The sequence below is a fragment of the Cariama cristata genome, unplaced genomic scaffold (genome assembly GCF_000690535.1).
Source record: "Cariama cristata isolate BGI_N322 unplaced genomic scaffold, ASM69053v1 scaffold34766, whole genome shotgun sequence".
NCBI lineage: Eukaryota > Metazoa > Chordata > Aves > Cariamiformes > Cariamidae > Cariama > Cariama cristata.
In genome coordinates this window covers 1-17944 of record NW_009622110.1, presented here as the reverse complement: position 1 = coordinate 17944, position 17944 = coordinate 1, and the positions used below count along the sequence as shown (strand labels likewise).

Sequence of the window (17944 nt, the reverse complement as noted above, 5' to 3'; positions counted from 1 at the left end):
CTGCTGCCAGGACCAGTCCACGATTCTTCGACCATATTGCAAAAAGGATTGCATTTTTCAGAAGTTGTCCATGAAGTTCCTCTACCGATTGCTTATAGCTACAGTAATAAGACACTAGACAATACATTTGAAAAACATATTTTCATTGTATTACAATCATGTTCTTTCAAACTGTGAAAATCTAGCTGGCTTGGTAATAAACAAATCCATATGCTCCATACTACTGTGAAAGCTTAACTCAAGTGTTTCACATGCCCAAAGTTAAGACACTTTTCCTGTGCTATACTAGAGAACTTAATCACACTGCTCACTGAGAAGGTGCATTCCCTTTCATACTCACAAAACACTATGAACTGTTTCTCATTTCTGCAACTCTTTTGATTTAAGGGCCAAGCACAGGTAATAAATTCTATTGTTTGGGGTTTTTTGTTTGGTTTTGGTTGGTTGGTTGGTTTTTTTGCCTGATTTTTATTTCTATATAAACAATAGGGGCAAAACAAAAGTACTATCATGAAGTCAAGAGTCAAGCTAAATTAAAAGACAACAAAAAGAATTCATCGTTTACTTTATGTCTATCCCCTATCAGTCATGTCTTGTAAGGCTTATGATGCTTACACAGTTTGCTGTTGGTTAGAGTACTGTATTGTTTTATATAGGAGCACAGGAAAGCCAGTTTTAGTTAAAAGTTTCTTCTATCCCCATGTCAAGTTTTCCCATTTAAAAAAAAAAAATTAAATTCATTAAAGTCCTGCAGACAAGACTCTGCCTGTGAATAATCCTCAGGCCTGCAGAGCACAGAACTGCTGAAACACAGCGAGTATGTGGTGGTCCAGTTCAGCTGTAAACAGGAGGTTCTCCAGGGTCACCATGTACTGCTGGATTATCTGGTGATGCTGGCAGATAAAAACCCAAAACAGAACACAAACCTTTATTGTTTTCATTTATCTTTTTATAAGAACAGGCAGAGAAGTTGAGACTTAAGAATCACAGGTCAAATGTTTTCATCAAAATTGTTAAGCACATCTCATTTCCACAACACAGTAGCCACTGACAAGAAAGGCATAATGCAGAGCCGCTACTGTGCAAGAAGAAAGCATGTGCTGAAACCCTGTCTTGAGGAGCACTGCGCCCACTGTAGCTCTTCACTCCTAGATCCTGAATTGTGTGCAGGGTACCATGCAAGTCCAGAGATACTCTAGGAGAATCATGATACTTTGTTTCCTCTGATGCAACATCTACCACCAGTGAAGGGTTCGGCCCAGGACAGAATTATACCACCACGTCCATTCTTCAACCTATCTTCTGCTCACACAGGTATAATTTTCTATTACTTTCACTTTCATCCAGTCACCTGTGTTTGTTACCTCATTTAATGCAGAGCCGAGAATTCAAAAATTATTTTTAATAGATATTTATACATCTTATTAAAAGGAATTCTGCAATATTTTAATCCGCTTATTTAAAAACCATCTATTTTAGTATTGTTGTTCACTCACAACTTTGCCCTTACTATAAACACAGAGTTAAGAGAAGCTCAGCGTAATTCATAATCACATCTCAGTATCTTTTTGCAGTAGGCTCACAGTGTGGGAACTAATCAAGGACCAGACGCTCCACCAGTCTGTGGCAGAGAAGCGGCCAAAACCAGTTACGGCCCAGCCCCACGCTAGCCTTCAGAGCAGACGTGCTGCTGCCACCTACTGCCACTCTCATGGAGCGCTCAGCTCTCCAGCCACCACGCTCGCCTCACCAGCACGCCCCTGCCCACAGCCTTCCAGACTCAGAAATGAAACTCACCTGCAGGAAAATCTGCTGCAACCTCTCTATACAGCTCTTGTACCAAGGTGTAAATACATCAATTCCACCAGTCTCACAGCGCACTAAGTGCTCCGTTAACAACATAATGAAACGCTGCAGGAGAGGGGAAAAAAAAAAACAAACCCACAACCAATAACTTAGTCTTGTCAAACAAAGGCAGGATCCTAACCTCAAGTAAGAGGAGCTGAGGGACAGAAGCTTTGAACAGCAATGTGAGAATAATTATTTGGCTTGGCAAAGACTGAATTTAGCAAGCAAATAAAATCCAGTTACCTTCTGGTTGTTCAGGAAACTGTATGCTAGCAGAACTCCTCTGTTCCTGAGCACTTGAAGCTAAACAGATCCTGCTCAGAAGCAGTCTTCGCAGGAGGATGATCTGGATTGACTCTAACCCATAGTAAACCCAACAACCCCTTCCCATGTTCTTATTCCAAGAAGATGCCTGAGATACAGGTGACACTGAAAGCTTATAAATCCAGCAACTTTAAAACCTGAAGAGACTTTGCCCATCATTACCTGGAATATAACAAGGAAGAGATTCTTCTGTTCGCTCTGCGCCGATTCTACTTTTTCCTGCAAGCGCTCTATCTGCTCTTCTAGTGGTCCATCTTCCCGATCACTGCTTCGGTCATCGTCATCATCATCATCATCACTGTCTCGCTGTAAGTGACAACAACAGAAGACTAACTAGCAACCTGGCTACCTGTGGATACTGTTAATGCCCTCCAGTTCCACATGTGAAAACGTCTGCAGAGCAACTGAAGAGCAGCAACTGAAGCTGCTCTGTAGCTTCGTAAGTATTGTATTTTGAAGGACATCTACTTGAATATAATTCAGGAAAGAAATTTGAAAGGAAAAATGCCAATATGGGAAAGCACTGTGGGGGCAGGAATAAAAATCAAGATTTCAGAGAAACTAGAGCAAGCTTGAAGATTTAGCAGTCTTTTATTTAGTGGAAACATCATAAAAGGTAACACCGCTACTGACTTTATCACTACCAGGGAATTAACAGATTTTTTAAAAAAATCTGGCATAATTTTTTAAATTGTGTTTCCTGCAGCAGGGCAGGTAACTCGTTCATTGAACAGCTCTGAAATCTCAGGGCTCCAAAAAAGAAAGCACTTTGTGCAAGAACTCAGATGAATCCAGCTGGTCAGCACAAAGAGAAGACTAGAGACTGTAGCCTCTGGAGTTAAAGTGGGGACTCCCTATAGTCACAATCAGAGGGATGCTCTCAAGACTAGTACAGGTCAGCATGGAAACAAAACCACTAACTCGGAACATGGCATGTTCTCATTGCCTCAAAAACAAAACAACACAACACCACCACCCCACAAAATACACCTAAGTACCAAACTTCAGAGCTCAGGTAACAAAGTCTTAAGTAAGACTACAACAGATATAGCAGGAAAGCCAGAATCTGATGTATTATGGTATATTCAAATACAAATATTGCTTCAGTCTCATAAGATTGTTTCTGCACTCATAAATTAACAGCTCAAAATTTCAAATATTTGTAAAAGGAGCATGTGCAACTTGTGACAAATATACAGCCATGTGTTAACTCACCTTCTGGACAGCAAACGAAACTCACAATCAGAAGATAGTTACAGCTCTGAATCAGCATAAAAAATAAAAATTACCTACCAGACCAATTGAGAATTTAATTTTATTCTCTCTATAGGAACTTGCTTTTTCCCCATCTACAGAGGTTTCCTGAACTCAAAATGCTAAAGGACCAATAGGACCTAAGAGAAAGCACATAAGCCTTGGACTCATTCCACAGTAAGGCAGTCCACTTCATGCTGGGGAATCAAAATCTGACAGCGTACTTCCTCTAAAAGGAACTGTCATGCAGCAAGCAACAGCCTGCAGAACTACTCACTGTTGCATACAAATGTTTCTTCCTGGCAAAGTACTCATTTGAAGTACTCAGTAATAAAGAGCTGCAGCAAGAGACAAGTACAGAAATGAAAACACTGATATACTTGTTTAGAGATGCCAGAGAAGCTCTTTGCTTCACAGTAGGATCAATGACTGCATCTAGGTCTTCAATAATCATGGGCATTTATTCACTGCTGACCAATGCAGACTGAGGATGCAAGCAACTAGGATGGCTGCTGCTGAATGTGAAAGCAACAAGATGAAGGGGCTGGGATGAACCAACACAGGCAAACTGTGAGGTATTAGCGATCTGTCAACAGAAACTTCTGGAAAAATGACTGACTTGTGCAGGTTTCTTCAAAAACCATCAGCAGACTCTGCCATCTGCCAAATTCTGACCTTAACTCCATGCAAGGTTTTGGAGCCAGCTAAGGGGTTTATGCAGGTAATCACACTGACAGACTACATACAAATATGGACATTCTCTCTTGCTCTCTGCAACTCTCAACATGTTTATAAACTGAGTTTATTATATCACAACCAAGTAGTGCATTCAGTCAAGCTTCCTTGGGCCCCATCTTTTGCAGCTGCCACAGAAGACACTCTCTCATCCCATTTTACTGTCCCACTTGAGACAACAGAACACAACGGTGGCTGCTAGCTCATCTGTTGTATATAGTAACCCAGATCATGCAACGTTATTCAGAAAAATAAGCTGGAAGAAGGAAGTGACAGATGCCAGTGTCAGAATCCAGCAGCATCCATCAGAAGAACAGTAACAGCCAAGTTTTCAATAGCAAATAGCTGTTTCCGTGCACTTCTGCATGGAAGCCACAAGAGTATTCTTTAACAGAACTTACTATAAATAATTTGTAACTGTTCTTACTGTTATCTAATAAGGTAACTGGAATCCAGGTTACTAGGCAAGTGGAAGACATGACCGTGTTGGAAGAGAAATTTGGGAAAGAGCTTGAACAGAGCAAATACATGTGAATTCCCTTAAAGATTTTACTGAATTCTTAGGTTATAGCTACCATTAGAAAGGTGGATTGAGAACATGTATCCAGTTTTTGATGTCTTAGTGCTACAGATGACCACGTTTGCACACATGCTTCCTGATAAATATATTTGTTCAGCCCTTCACAAAACCAACAGCACATCAGTCTGACAGTGTGCAGGTCTGTATAACTTAGCTTAAAATAATTTAAAATTACAAACAAATTACTCACTCTTTTGTGCTGCCTGGCCAATCTTGCCTTAGTCTCCTCCAGTTCTTTGTGAATCTTCAGAACATGCTTATTCATCTTACGAATTGTGGAATGTAAGATCTCCCAGATATAAAACCTAGGAAAGAGACAAAGCTCAACACACTACATTACACACTACTCCAAGATAAAAAAACTAAATGTAGTTTCTTACAGAAAAATTTATCTAGGGGAATTTAAAAAAACTTAGTATCATCTAAGATATCTATTAGAAGTGAACAAACACTCAGCATATAGGAAATCATACCTGTAATGTGAGAAAGCTCAACAATCATTCCTTTCCTATTTTTTGCAGTACACTTCCAATCCAGCATTGTATTCCATACACATACTGCAAGACTACCAACATCAAGTTGACTTCACAAACCTAACACTTCTCCCATTCTCAATAAGCAATGTATCAGTGGTGGTACAAGTTACATACCTCAATCAAAGACCAAGACTACTTGCAAAATTACATGCTAGCAACATTCTTGCACTGTCATGTAAACATTCATACCCCAACTCAGAAAGAAAAAAGCTAAAACACGTATTTTGTAGAAGGAGCAAAAGCTTAATCGTACCTTTTTCTTCCACTACTCAGTTTTCATAGAATAAACTATGTACTGGCCACTTAAAAGAGTAATTCAGAGACAAATAACAACCCAAGACAAATTCTTGTTACCTAGTAAAATCATGTGCAAGCTCTGAAGAGAAGATCCAGTTTGCTACTGCAGCACAGTCAACAATTTGTGTCCGAATCATCTTGTCCACAAGCACTGCAATCATCTGTATTTTGTGAAAGACATTGCACACACAATCTGTGTAAAGTATTCCAGCCTCAGATAAAACCAGAGATCGTTTGATGCAACTCTACATTACTGGTATTACTGGATAATTTCAAATACTTTAGGAAGCCAGGTAGTCTAGCCTAAAACTGCTCAAATTAGGGGATCCACGTCAATTACATAAAGCATTCTGATTTTGTTTAACCTCCTTTTCTATTTCTTGTTAAAGTGATGTATCGCTCTTAACGTACATACTTACATACAACAGCAATAAATACAGGCATCATAGTTGGAAGTGAGGCCTTAAGAGACACAAGTCCTACTATTTGACATCGAAGTACTCAAACCAGAGCATATATACCTGTCAGATCATCATAACGAAGGAGCTACTGTAAGTCTACTCTCCTTGAACCGCAAGTTTTCAAACATGACAGTAAGCTCTCCTCTACAGGACCCACTCATTTCAGGACAAAGCCAGCACTATGTAGTCAACAGAAGTGCTTACTTGCTACAGGCACTGCCATGATTCTGCAGGGGGTTGCAAGCAATCTAGCAGGCAACTGCAGAGAGGAGTTACTGACTAAAGCAGTTGCAAGCTGTTCAGAAAAAAGGCTTAACTTAGTTACTCATGTGATTGAATGCCACGGTATCTAGGAACCACAGCCTGCACTGTATTTATCCTTACAACTACCCATTGTCAAATAAGGAAGTGTAACAAAGCTCCTTTTAAGGAAGGAAAATTCAAATAACTGAATGAATCATACAGAAGACTCAGCATTCAACTTTTCAAGTCCCAGGACAGCATCCAGCGCTCTATTTTTCTTTCTGTATTGCGAGGAAGAATTTCTGATTACATAGCCTGATCTTCCAAGCAACACAGACCTAGGATTTTGAGAAAATATTTCATCTCCATGTTAAAGTTTCTCTTTATGAAGTCACCACCACAACCTTGCTTACAGGTCCAGGAACTACTGACTCCTATTGCTAAATCACTATCTGCAGCATAGATTACTCAGTAGCACTATATGCCTTGGAAATACTGTTGATAGTTTGAACCAAATCAAAGGACGTTCCCATAGAGATGGGAGTAGGGTGAGTGGCACGAAAATAGACTCTGGACAAGCATCCTGCTGTCCAGGCACCACTTCCTCTACGTGCCAGGGAGGCTGTGGACTCCGGAAAAAAAGTGCTTGACCAGAAGCAAAAGACTGAACTGCAATAAATGCAAGACAAGAAAATTTAAGTTCTGTGATCAGGAAGAAAAGCAGACCTTCATAACTTTTGCATTTGATATTTTTAAAGCAATCTTGATTTATTCAAAAAAATCTAACATGATTGTTTAGTCTGGGTTTGAAACCTCCATCTCTGTTTCATCATGCTGCAATACAAAGGAACGAAGAGGAAGAGGATATGGATATTAGATTGCAGTAATGTAATTTGTTCTGATCCAGTTAAATGGCACTAAAAAGTAGGTCAGACTGTAATCGTCGCATTTTCAAGGTCAGTAAATTGAGTAGGAAGTTTAATATACTAAAAAAAAAAAATCCTGCTTTTTTGATGTTTTTACTGTAGTTAGAAGAAAGGTGACATCTTGCATAGATATCTTCTACGTGCTCAGTATTTCCCCTATGGAAATGGGGACTGGAATGGACCACTGGTCCAGTAGCAGACGCAAGGATTACCCCTTGTTCTCAGTGGCACCACTTCTGAAAGTCTGGCCTATGCACTTGTGAGGTACAGTCCACTTTCAAGCACAATAAAGTGCAACACAAACACACCAGTAAGCAATATGTGAAATAATTAACGTAGGCAAATTCAACTTGAGTTCCTTATCAATTTCTATTTATAGAAGAATGACATTTGAGGGGGAAAACAACTGCTGTGAAGAAACTGAACAGCTTAAACAACTGAGGCATTTTTCATAAGTCTTTTAGGGTGTTACTTCCTCTGGCTCAAGAATGAACATAACGATGGCACTGTCAGACTGATCTGTTCTGAAGAGCCACTGACTGCAGCTCTACTCACTCTGCCCACACACAATAGTGACTCCAACAGGAGCTTTGCAGAATCATTGTATGGCTTTCACTAGCAATTGAAAAAAGAAAAGAAAAAAACCCCTTAAAAACCCCAGTTTTCCAAGTGTGGTCTGCTTCTGATAAGAGAACTATATCTTATTTCAATTTACACATCTACACTGTTTTCCAGTTTTGAACAGAAACATGATTTTAGCAAAAGTTCTTCTCTTGTATAACAAACAGTATAGTGTGAATCTGAGTCAGAATGACAGCCTTTGCCCTCCCACAGTGAACTCTGAGGAGGAACTGGCCTCAGTTGTGGTATGTATTTCATGTCCAGCCTTCATTTTAGGCACTAGTAACAACACTAAATACAATTTGAACTTTCCTTCAAATAAGATGACAACAGACAAGTTATTTTTAAAGGATATGAAGCAAACTGTAATGTTATTTATTAAATATGACCTCTGTGAGTTGAAACTCACAAAGATATTTGACACTGCAACCTCCTACCTGTGGATGATTCTTCCAAACCTCATATACAACCCTCAGAACATGCAGTTTCCCCTCATCACTTTCAGCAAGTGTTTTGAAGACTTCATGAAACCTTTTAAAAGATGTGAAAAGTCAGTGCAAGGGTTGAGATCAGGTCAAAAGAGCAGCAGATACAAGGCAAGTGGTTTAGACTGTCCGAAAGAAAATTTTGTGACTATCTGCAGCAATTCTTGAACAACTATTCCCTGGAAAATATAACCATTCTGAGCTAAAATAGGCTACAAAGATATGACAGCTCCTAAAAGCAGCTTAAATCTTAGTGCTGAACCTACTCCCTGAAGCTGGGCTGCATTTCTCATACTCCTAAAAGTGGAAGGCACTTTCATGCTTTGTGTGCTGATCTATATACAGCTGGAGCAAAACTTGCTGCCTTTTGAGCCTTAGACGTTCCTCCTGATATGCATTTCCATAACTTCAGACACTTATCCAATTCAACTCTTTTTAAAGGAAACGCTGCTAAAAGCCTCTATTTTAGCAGAGTTATGCCAATGGCTACGCAGCATCCACAACCCAGCTTACTGTAATATAATTATAAAGCGTAAGAGGCTCTTTTTGATCTCATGGCTGCCACTGTTGGTGTGCAGCAGTGAAAATATCATGGCTCTAAGTATTTGTATCACCCTGCCTCTTGTACTACTGATTGCAGGCTACTACCTACAACTTCTTATCCACACTGCCTCTGTAAAGCTCCCAGGTGCATGTTTCTGTAACAGCTTCAAGTATCTTTAAAAGCAGACAGAAAAATAACTCATTAAGATGTATGTGACTACTTTTCATGTATCAAGACCACTTAAGAGCTACTCCAAAACACACCGGTTTAAAAACTAGTTATTTTATCTCATTTTGCTAAAAAGTGTGCAGTAAATTCTTTACAAGTTAAAGCATATCTTTAAGGGATGTATTCTGAAGTATTTTACAATGGATTTTACTGTGCTTTGGTAGATAGAAGTTTACAGCAGACTGCTTTGAAGTTTCATGTTTCTTTTTCTTTCTTCATTTTTTATACAGAAATAACTGTTCTACAGTCATATTCACAGTACAAGATACTGTGGTGGGAGCTACCCAGTCATTCAAATATAAGAAGAAACCCTTGTTCCTCACCATAATCAAATGAGTAATTCTAAAATGCAGTAATGTTCCAAATCTGTCTCATTTGTTTGATTTACATCACCTGGCTGTAATGTACACATTTCTGTTAATTTCATCCACATATGTAACCTAGGATTTACACTAGCATTCCTTCAGTAAGCAGTGTCATTAGTTCTCCTATTCATATTGCAATGTGTAGAACCTAAAACATTGCTGAAACTTGTAGTCTAGTTCTTTTATCCTGCATTTCACTGGCAGAATTAAACAGAAATAATGCACATATTACACTTACTTTGCCAGGGCACTGAAGGAGTGGCTGAAAGACTTTGCAGCTAGATGGAGCAGAGTCTGAACAAAGACTTCTATTTTCAGAGGGTTGAAGGTAAATCCTTCATCTGCAAGTTATTTAAAATTGAAACTGTAAGTACTTCAAGCAAAGCATGTAAGCTACTCATAAAACTACAGAGATAACTTATGGTTTTAACTCATTTCACACACACACAGAAAAAAAAAAAAAAACAAAAAAAGAAAAAGAGTTTCATCAACATGGTTTTGCAAGGTTGAGCAGGGAGCTAGGAAAGACTTTCCAAAATGTGCAGATCTTCAGGTTCCCATTTTGACATGGAGAAAGTGTGCAGCAAGAATTCTAGATCAGTGAAGACGCTATCAGAGACACAGCCACCCTACCAACATGTAACAGCACTGATGGACAGCTGCAAAGACAGACGGCAAAGGAAAATGCAGTTATGCATGAAGCTGAAGGCCTGGCAGACCATAAAGAAGGGAGAGTTGATGAGGAGGGGAAGGTAAGGATGATTAAGATACAGAGGTCGGCTATTTATATGACATGGCAGAAGGGTCCAGCAGGGATGCACAGCAAATATGGGTACTAGAGGTGAATGGTGCCAAGTTCCCTCCTGAGGCTGCAGCTACCTGCAGCTGAAGACAGGCAGGAGTGAGAGCACTCATTAGTGGGTGATGTCTAAAGCACATCAGGAAACATAAGAGTGGATCCCAGGGGGAAAAAAAACCCAGATTGTTGCTGCTCTCTGCTTGCATAACGGAACAATATTGCAAATACTACAGAAATACTGAAGCCATTCCCATTGTAAAGATCAGTTCTTAATTCTCTGTCTCACACCCCTTCTCACTCCCTAAAACACACAGGCTTTAGGAATCAATGTCATCTGTGGCTGCAAAGCTAAAAAGAGCATGAGTGGAGTCCCATCATGAGTTTGTATCTATGGAAGACTGCAGCCAGGAGGCTGACTATCCTACCTTTCAGACAGGGCACAAGCACTGAATCTCAGGGATGAGGATATGAGCATGAACTTCCCTCTGCTGCTTAAGGCAAAGGAAATGTTAAATTCTTTCATGCTATATAATAATAATAATCACAAGAAAACATGTATTTTTTCAATTTATCAGGAAAATTTATTTTACTGATAAATTGAAACCAACTATTAGAAGGAAAAGCACACAGTTAGAGCTCCAAAGGATGGCAGATCAATCTACACACAAAAGAAATTACAGCCTGCCAAAGACTAACAGCATATATCTTACCATCATCATCATCCTGGTTTGGATTAGGCACGTCTTTTAAAATGCTGAAGATTTCATCATTGCTGGCCTTATTTTTAATTGCGATTGTTAAACAGAGTGCCACAGTATATCCAGGAAGAGACCCTAAACAAAAGCGAAGAGGTAAACAAATATGTAGAAGGCAAGTGAGTATTTTTAACATCAGTTTGCCTCCGAGAGAAACAACTACACTTCCCAGCTACATCTAAAACTAGCCGTTTCCAGCATCATTGTCCATATCACTATTCCGTAAAACTCCTCAACACGTTTCCTGGTCTTCACATTAAATTCAAAACTTTCAGTAGAAGCTTTAGAGCTGAGGTCAGATAATAACTCTCCTGTCCAAAGCTCTACATCAGCTTCCACTAATTTTCTAAGGACATAATAGTTCCTTGTTTTTCCTCACTGTATCTTTGATGATGACACTTATATGCTTAGGATTGTCTTTGCACTGAGTAATAAAAGGCATAATAAGGTATCTCTCTACCTCAATCTTTACATCATCTGCTGCTTCGGTATGCTTCATTAAATCAAGTTTACTGGCAAAATCTTCTACTGCTTCATGAAGTTCAAAAAATAAACTCACAATATCACTTCATATGCTGACTTCTGCATAGTATTGTGCCCAAATGGGGGAAATAAATGAATTTTCCAATTTTAGACTTCTGGTAAACAATGCTGTGCAGCACCACAACCACCTCAGCAAGACTAACTTCATGTACCTGGATTTTCTTTTCTTCATAAAGTAACAAAGAGGATTATATTACAGAGATCCAGGCTTACTTATTATATATTAATTGCTCATGTGAAGCATATTTACCCATATGAAAATCATGCATATTTATTTCAGCTGTATTCTTTATGAAGACAACTGATACTACACTCAATCTAGTGTGCTCCTTTGCTCCAAAACACTATTTTCTTCAAATTACCCCCTCAGTAATTTTAATACTTACTATTACTTTCATCTCCATATTTGTAAATGCACACTGGATTAGCAGGACTGAGGACAGAAAAACTTGCAGGAACAATGTCTATTATTCGCTGATGGTAGGAGAGTCTGGAAACGCAAGTTTCACAGCAGTAGAATTAAAACAGGAATAACACCAGCACTAATTCTAAAGTGACTGCTTTGTAACGGTTTTCCTGTATTTAACTTTCATAGAACGAAAATCAGGATGTTTATACAACAGAATGGTATTTTCTGCTGGGTAGTAAGAGCTAAGTAAACCAAACCTACTAGCAGATGCTTTCTATTTGAACTCTGTGATGCTAGAGTTTCATCCTCATACAATTAATTCAGCTTGTGAAAAGATTTAGAGGCTGCCTCGTAGGATGTTTTATACAAAAGCCTAAGATGCACCGCAGAAAACTAGTAAGATGCTGGTATTCATAGCAGAAAAAAATATTAAACTGGATGTCTTCATTTTACTTTCCAGCTTACTTCACTCCCAGCAAAGGTTTAATTTTGCTACCAGAGTTTTCAGTGAAATGGAAGAGTGCCACAGAAAAATTGCATTTATTTTGCAGCAGAATACTTTCACACTTCCTATACTGAATTCACTCAAAACCAGATGAATGTTTTCAAGTAGAATGCCGAATAACAGAGGCTTTTTGAACATCTTGCTCCTTCTCTCTCCTATATCCCTCTATCTCAACAATTCTAAGTCCACCCCTGATTGTGTACTCTTGTTAGGTTTGGGGTTTTTGTTTGTTTAAGGTCAATGAACATCAGAGGCACCTAGAAGAATCAAGCTTAGCTTCTCAGCTTTCAGTATAACTAATGATCAGTTCCCTCCATTTCTGCAAATGCTGAATACTTTGCAGGAATATTGCCTAAACTCTATTTCTTTCCATGCCTATGGCGAAGCATGTCTTTTTCTAACTACAGGTATAGCTCACTATCATCTGCTCCATTTGTTTCTTCCTAAAGTAGTGCCCTAAGTGTCCTACAGCAGGCAAACCAGATTAAAATAATACAAACAACAAACTCCTCTCTTTACTGAAACTGAATTGTAAGAACAGATATGCCTAAGACAAAAGTTAAGTTAAAAGGAATCTAACAGTATCCAGAAGCAAAGATCAAACTTTGCCTTGAATGCAACTGTCAAAAGATCTTACTTACCGCATGCACTTTTCCAAAACCTCTCTCACAAATTTGGGTTTGGGTTTTTCAAGGTCCTGAGTAAGACAATCTGACCTATGAAAGGACAGAATGTGGTAGCTTTTAGCAAAAGAATTTGTGCTTTAGTCTCTTTTTGGCTTGGTCTAACAGGTACAACACAATCATGATCTAAGGAAAACTGGAGTGCTTGACACTTAGTTTTACAGTGTAGGCAATTTTAAGACAATGACTAAGTTCACCACTATTTCCTTATTGCCCATGAACATTCTTGGAATCTCATCTCTGTGTAATATATTTTCAAGTAGTTTCCCTTCTCCCACCAGATTAAAAATAATTTGTGCTTACCGTTAGCTGGCTTTCCCTTTCCTTAGGAAAGGAACCTTGTGTAATTTCATTGTCTGTTCCTCCCTCACCAGAATTTCTGAACTTCTGGCTGATTTCATATGCATTTCAGATAAAGAAAAGTCTCAAATACAGTCACTTGTGAGATTTGTGAAAAATGGCAGCTTGTGAGAGACACCCACAGAAGCATTGCCATCAAGGAACATGCAGGTAAAGAAAAATCAGCTCTTTGAAGACTGCTGCCTGGTCAGTCAACACAGATGTATACTAGGATAGCCAGCAAGCACTTAACTCCACATGAGGACAACACAAGAAACTTAGGTAAAGCCACAAAAACATACAACAAGAAGGGCTGCACCCCTCTCCACAGGGACAGTTGGGCACATCAGCTATAGACAGCATATACAGTAGCAGCCTGTGCAAGTTACTCTAGGGAAGACTTAACCCCAAGGTGATCTCTCTTGCTACATGGTTGCCTGGAATGAAAAGCTCAGGTGAACCTGTGGTTAGACATTGATGGAGTTCAGGGAGCTACTGACAGAGATGTGAGTTCAAGATTTGGCATGGTAAGAATGGATGGCAAGGCCAGCAGCTCTGATGGAACTTCAGGTGTTAGGATTCAGCAGGCGGGAAACAGATGATCACAAGGTGTCAGGTTATAATGAAAGGTTTAGGGTAGGACAGAGAGCAAGATTACAGAATGAACAGAGGATACAAAGAATAAGGGCAAACTATTAAAAGTAAATTGGGGAGCCATTTTAGAAAATTTGCTAGCAACTGACTGAGGGTGCAGGACAGATTAAAGAAATGACATTTTTACTTCCCCTGTTTAGGGAACACTTACAGTGGCTTGAGATTTATGACAAAGTTCACTAGGGTCAATACAGTCACTAAAGAGATTATCAAAATAATCTACCATTAAGTGGTGGTGACCAGATGCAGAAAGACATCTGAAGAGGTGGAGGAAATCAATTAACAGAGCCACTATGCTGTGACACTTCCTGGATAAGTTTGACATTTTAAGGTTTTTGCAGTATCAGATTCAAACCAAAATGAGAGAAACTTACCAATCTTCCCAGCTCCAACGGAACTGGAAGTTGCTCAAGTGGTGAGAAAACCAGTTAATAAATCTTCATTAAAAGAAAAAGAAAGCTCCATTAAATGTCAGAACTGTAGGAAAACTTTCAGTTGAGATTTTCTTACAAGTGCATTCTACTTTTCCAAGGCAAGCTTAAACCCTAAAGCTATTACAGAATTAAACAGACATTTATGTTGACAGACACAAAAGACTGAATTCAGAGAGTCAGAAAGCAGCTTTTATGGACAAATAGACAGGCTGTCATGTTCTGTTGTTTCACACAAAGAGATGACCTATTAAACTAACAATTAAAGTGTAAACTTACTGTGAATATGCAACTTTCACATTTTTTATGAGTAATTAACAGCTCTCCTACACAATGCAGACTTTAGTCAAAGGGCAAAATCCCCACCACTCTCCTCCTCACCACTACTCCATTAACTGCAGTTCCAAATCACCCCCTAGACCACTAGGGAGCAGGCGTAATACTAGGTAACAGACTACTATGCAACTACGAACAGCTCTGAACACGGAAAAGTTGTCACCAATCTTAACTGTCCTGTACAGAGAGCTAGACTTGTGACATCTGAGGGAGTGTTTCCGGGAAGGAGAGACAAGCAGTCAGTCCTCCACCTTCTCTTTAGATTCCTCAAAGCTAGAACCCATAAAACATTTTGAATAGCACCAAGAAGTTCCAACAAAGATTTCTGACTACTCTTTCCACAGCCTTTTCATTTTTCCTGTACATTGGATATTGAGGAATATTTTCCATTGTCTCCAAAACACATTTACCTGTCCACACATGTTGTATTCATTGTATCCAAACGCATGTAGAGCATTTCTGTGGCTTGTGCAAGCTGAAAGTTTCTTATTAAGGTATACAGAAAAGCACTAGATAAATCAGATATTACTCCTTTCAGGTTTTTAATAGAATGTCATAAACTTTTCGTACTGAAAGCTTCCTGGGTCTACTCCAAAATCAGGTAAATCACAGTAAATCCACAGTGGGAAAAATGAAGCATATTGTGAGTTCTACTCTCTAATTCCAGTCTGGTTTTCTTCCATTATTACAACAAGACTGCCGCCTTCTTCCATAGGTGGCCAGATTTTGCATTATGTGACAAGCAAAACTGCACTGATAGGAACAGACACCAACCTCCTTATGGAGTACTTCTGTAATCTCACCAGTCCAGCTTCACAGGCTGCTCCTGATTCTTATCGACAATCTTTGATAAACACTGAAGGCTTGACAAAGTACATCTACACTGACTTTACTCACGAGGCCTTTATCCTTCTTAAGGTGTCCCTATTAACATTAAAAACTTTCTGCACGGACGTCCACTCAATTCTAGAAATAGTCTTGGCTCTAATCATTGAGATTATGCAATTTGCAAAGAGTGAGTGGTACCAAAGTAGAATGAAAATTTGGGTATGGAATTACCAGTGGATAGACATCTGTTAACCATCATCCATTCTCAGTCTGTAGCTTGATCTAACATTATCTAAAATGGAAGCAAAGCAGGGGCTACGTAATAGCTAGAATTAGCTGGGAGTCATGCCTCCTTCCTGAGCATTCAGCCACCCTGTCTGAGCTAATAGATGATTACCGACCTTTTGAATGCTCCTAGTAGGAGCACTGAGTGGGAACTCAGGCAAGTTCCTTTAAATCATCTGCTACACTTCCTACTAAAAAAAAGAGTAGGTGCACTCACACAGTTATTAGAACAAAAGATCAAGTCTGTCACTTCCTTTCCTTCTCAGCCTTTAATGTGTCTGTGACCATGCCACACATTGTCCAGACCTAAACAGGCTGCAGTGACAAACAGGAGTATTGTATTTTATCCCTTCACCAAGACAGCACTTCTTGGGAAGGTCAGAGGAAGTACTAGAACATTGTCCAGAAAGCTGAAGAGTCTCACCCACTTGGCAAATCTAGACCTGTGCTAAGTGGGCTGTACTATTCTTTCATCTGAGTGTTACAGGCAAAGTTTCGTGCAGCTGCTGTAAAATATTAATACTGCTAGTATTTCCTGCTATCCCATCATCTACAGAACAGTAACAACAAGACTGCGTTTTGTAAATGCTCTCCAGCAGCCCAGAAAGGATACAACTTGTGGTAAAGAGCCAGGCTGAAGTTTGCACAGTTCAATCAGGAGCGTTGTGTACATAACTTCAATGTGTGGTGGAGATGGAAGTTGAAACAATTCTGCAAATATTACCTGTAGGAGAAGGAAGAGAATTAGAGCACAGTCTGATGTGGCCTGCACAACCCTCAGCTGTGCAATAGTGGCCACGAATCTTAAACAACTACATACCCAAAAAGGCCCATATTATTCTGTCAAATGCATGTTCCAAGAAAAAGAGAGAAACTTATAAAGGCTGTGGTAGCCCTACACTGTACTAATACAGTCCACTCTAACTGCCCTTATAATTTCATACTCACACAACACCAGCATTATACATCTATAATGTTTAACAAATATACCATGTAACTGTAGAAAAAGGCATAGTTATAACATGACCTACTGCAATGTTACCACATTTGAGAAAAGCAAAAATAATCTGATCCAATTAAATAATAAATACAAATATTAAACATACTAAATGAAGCCTAAGCATTTAGTATGAAAGACTACTTGCATACAGATATGGCAAAAAGGTAGGGGGTGACCTTGTAGGTAGAAAACCACTCCTTTTCTCAAGGTAGGAAATAACAACTGGATCATCAGTCATTTTCTGTTTGAGATACTGCACAAAACTGTATTGGTGATATTCATCACATGTTCATTATCAAACGTTCAGATTAAGTGTTTCAAACTGGCATACCATACTTTGTGAAAATAACAAGGCCACAAGAAAGATCAGGATACTAATGATCTAAATGTCCGAACTCTATCAAGTGTAAGTTGTACCAAAACCTATAGGAGCACAACAGGGCGTAGAAGTCCAACATGTCAACGATGCTGCCCTGACGTTCTCTGTTCACAGCTGCCAGAAATACCCATATACATGTCTATTGTGAGAAAGGCAACACATTTCAGTGTGTCGCACAGATTCCAGGTAGCATGGAGCATTCCATGCACAGCTTAACAAACTACAACATGGAGCCTCAGGGACCTCAAAAGTAGGCATAGTTGGGAAGGTACTGATAACTGCATTCAGGCTACATTTCCTTCTGCCTAACTGTTATGTTCTGAACCTTAAATAACATTTTGCTTTATTTATTAGATGGTATTGTCACCGTTTAAGGCTGGGCTGGCAATTAAAGCAGATGACAGATGCTCTCTATTAGCTCCTTCTTTCCCCAGAAGGGGAAAGGAAGGAGAAAAGGGAAAAATTGGGTTATTGGAAAATTAAAACTACTTTTATAAAAAGAAAAAGAGTATAATAATATTAATTAATAGTAATACTACTAATAATAGAAA

The 17944-nt window shown here is 39.1% G+C and overlaps 1 protein-coding gene across 1 annotated transcript; it reads right to left on the bottom strand.

The window, feature by feature from the left end:
* Positions 1-665: 665 nt before the first annotated feature.
* LOC104155830 (nuclear cap-binding protein subunit 1-like) lies at positions 666-17532 on the bottom strand (the record flags this gene model as incomplete). The annotated part of the gene is made up of 14 exons (XM_009702228.1): positions 666-893; positions 1798-1911; positions 2335-2478; positions 4932-5046; positions 5632-5735; positions 8263-8356; positions 9686-9788; positions 10957-11079; positions 11931-12034; positions 13100-13174; positions 14509-14571; positions 15312-15376; positions 16628-16826; positions 17432-17532. Coding segments are annotated over 14 exons (1518 nt in total), but the record flags the coding sequence as incomplete, so codon positions are not given.
* Positions 17533-17944: the final 412 nt, after the last annotated feature.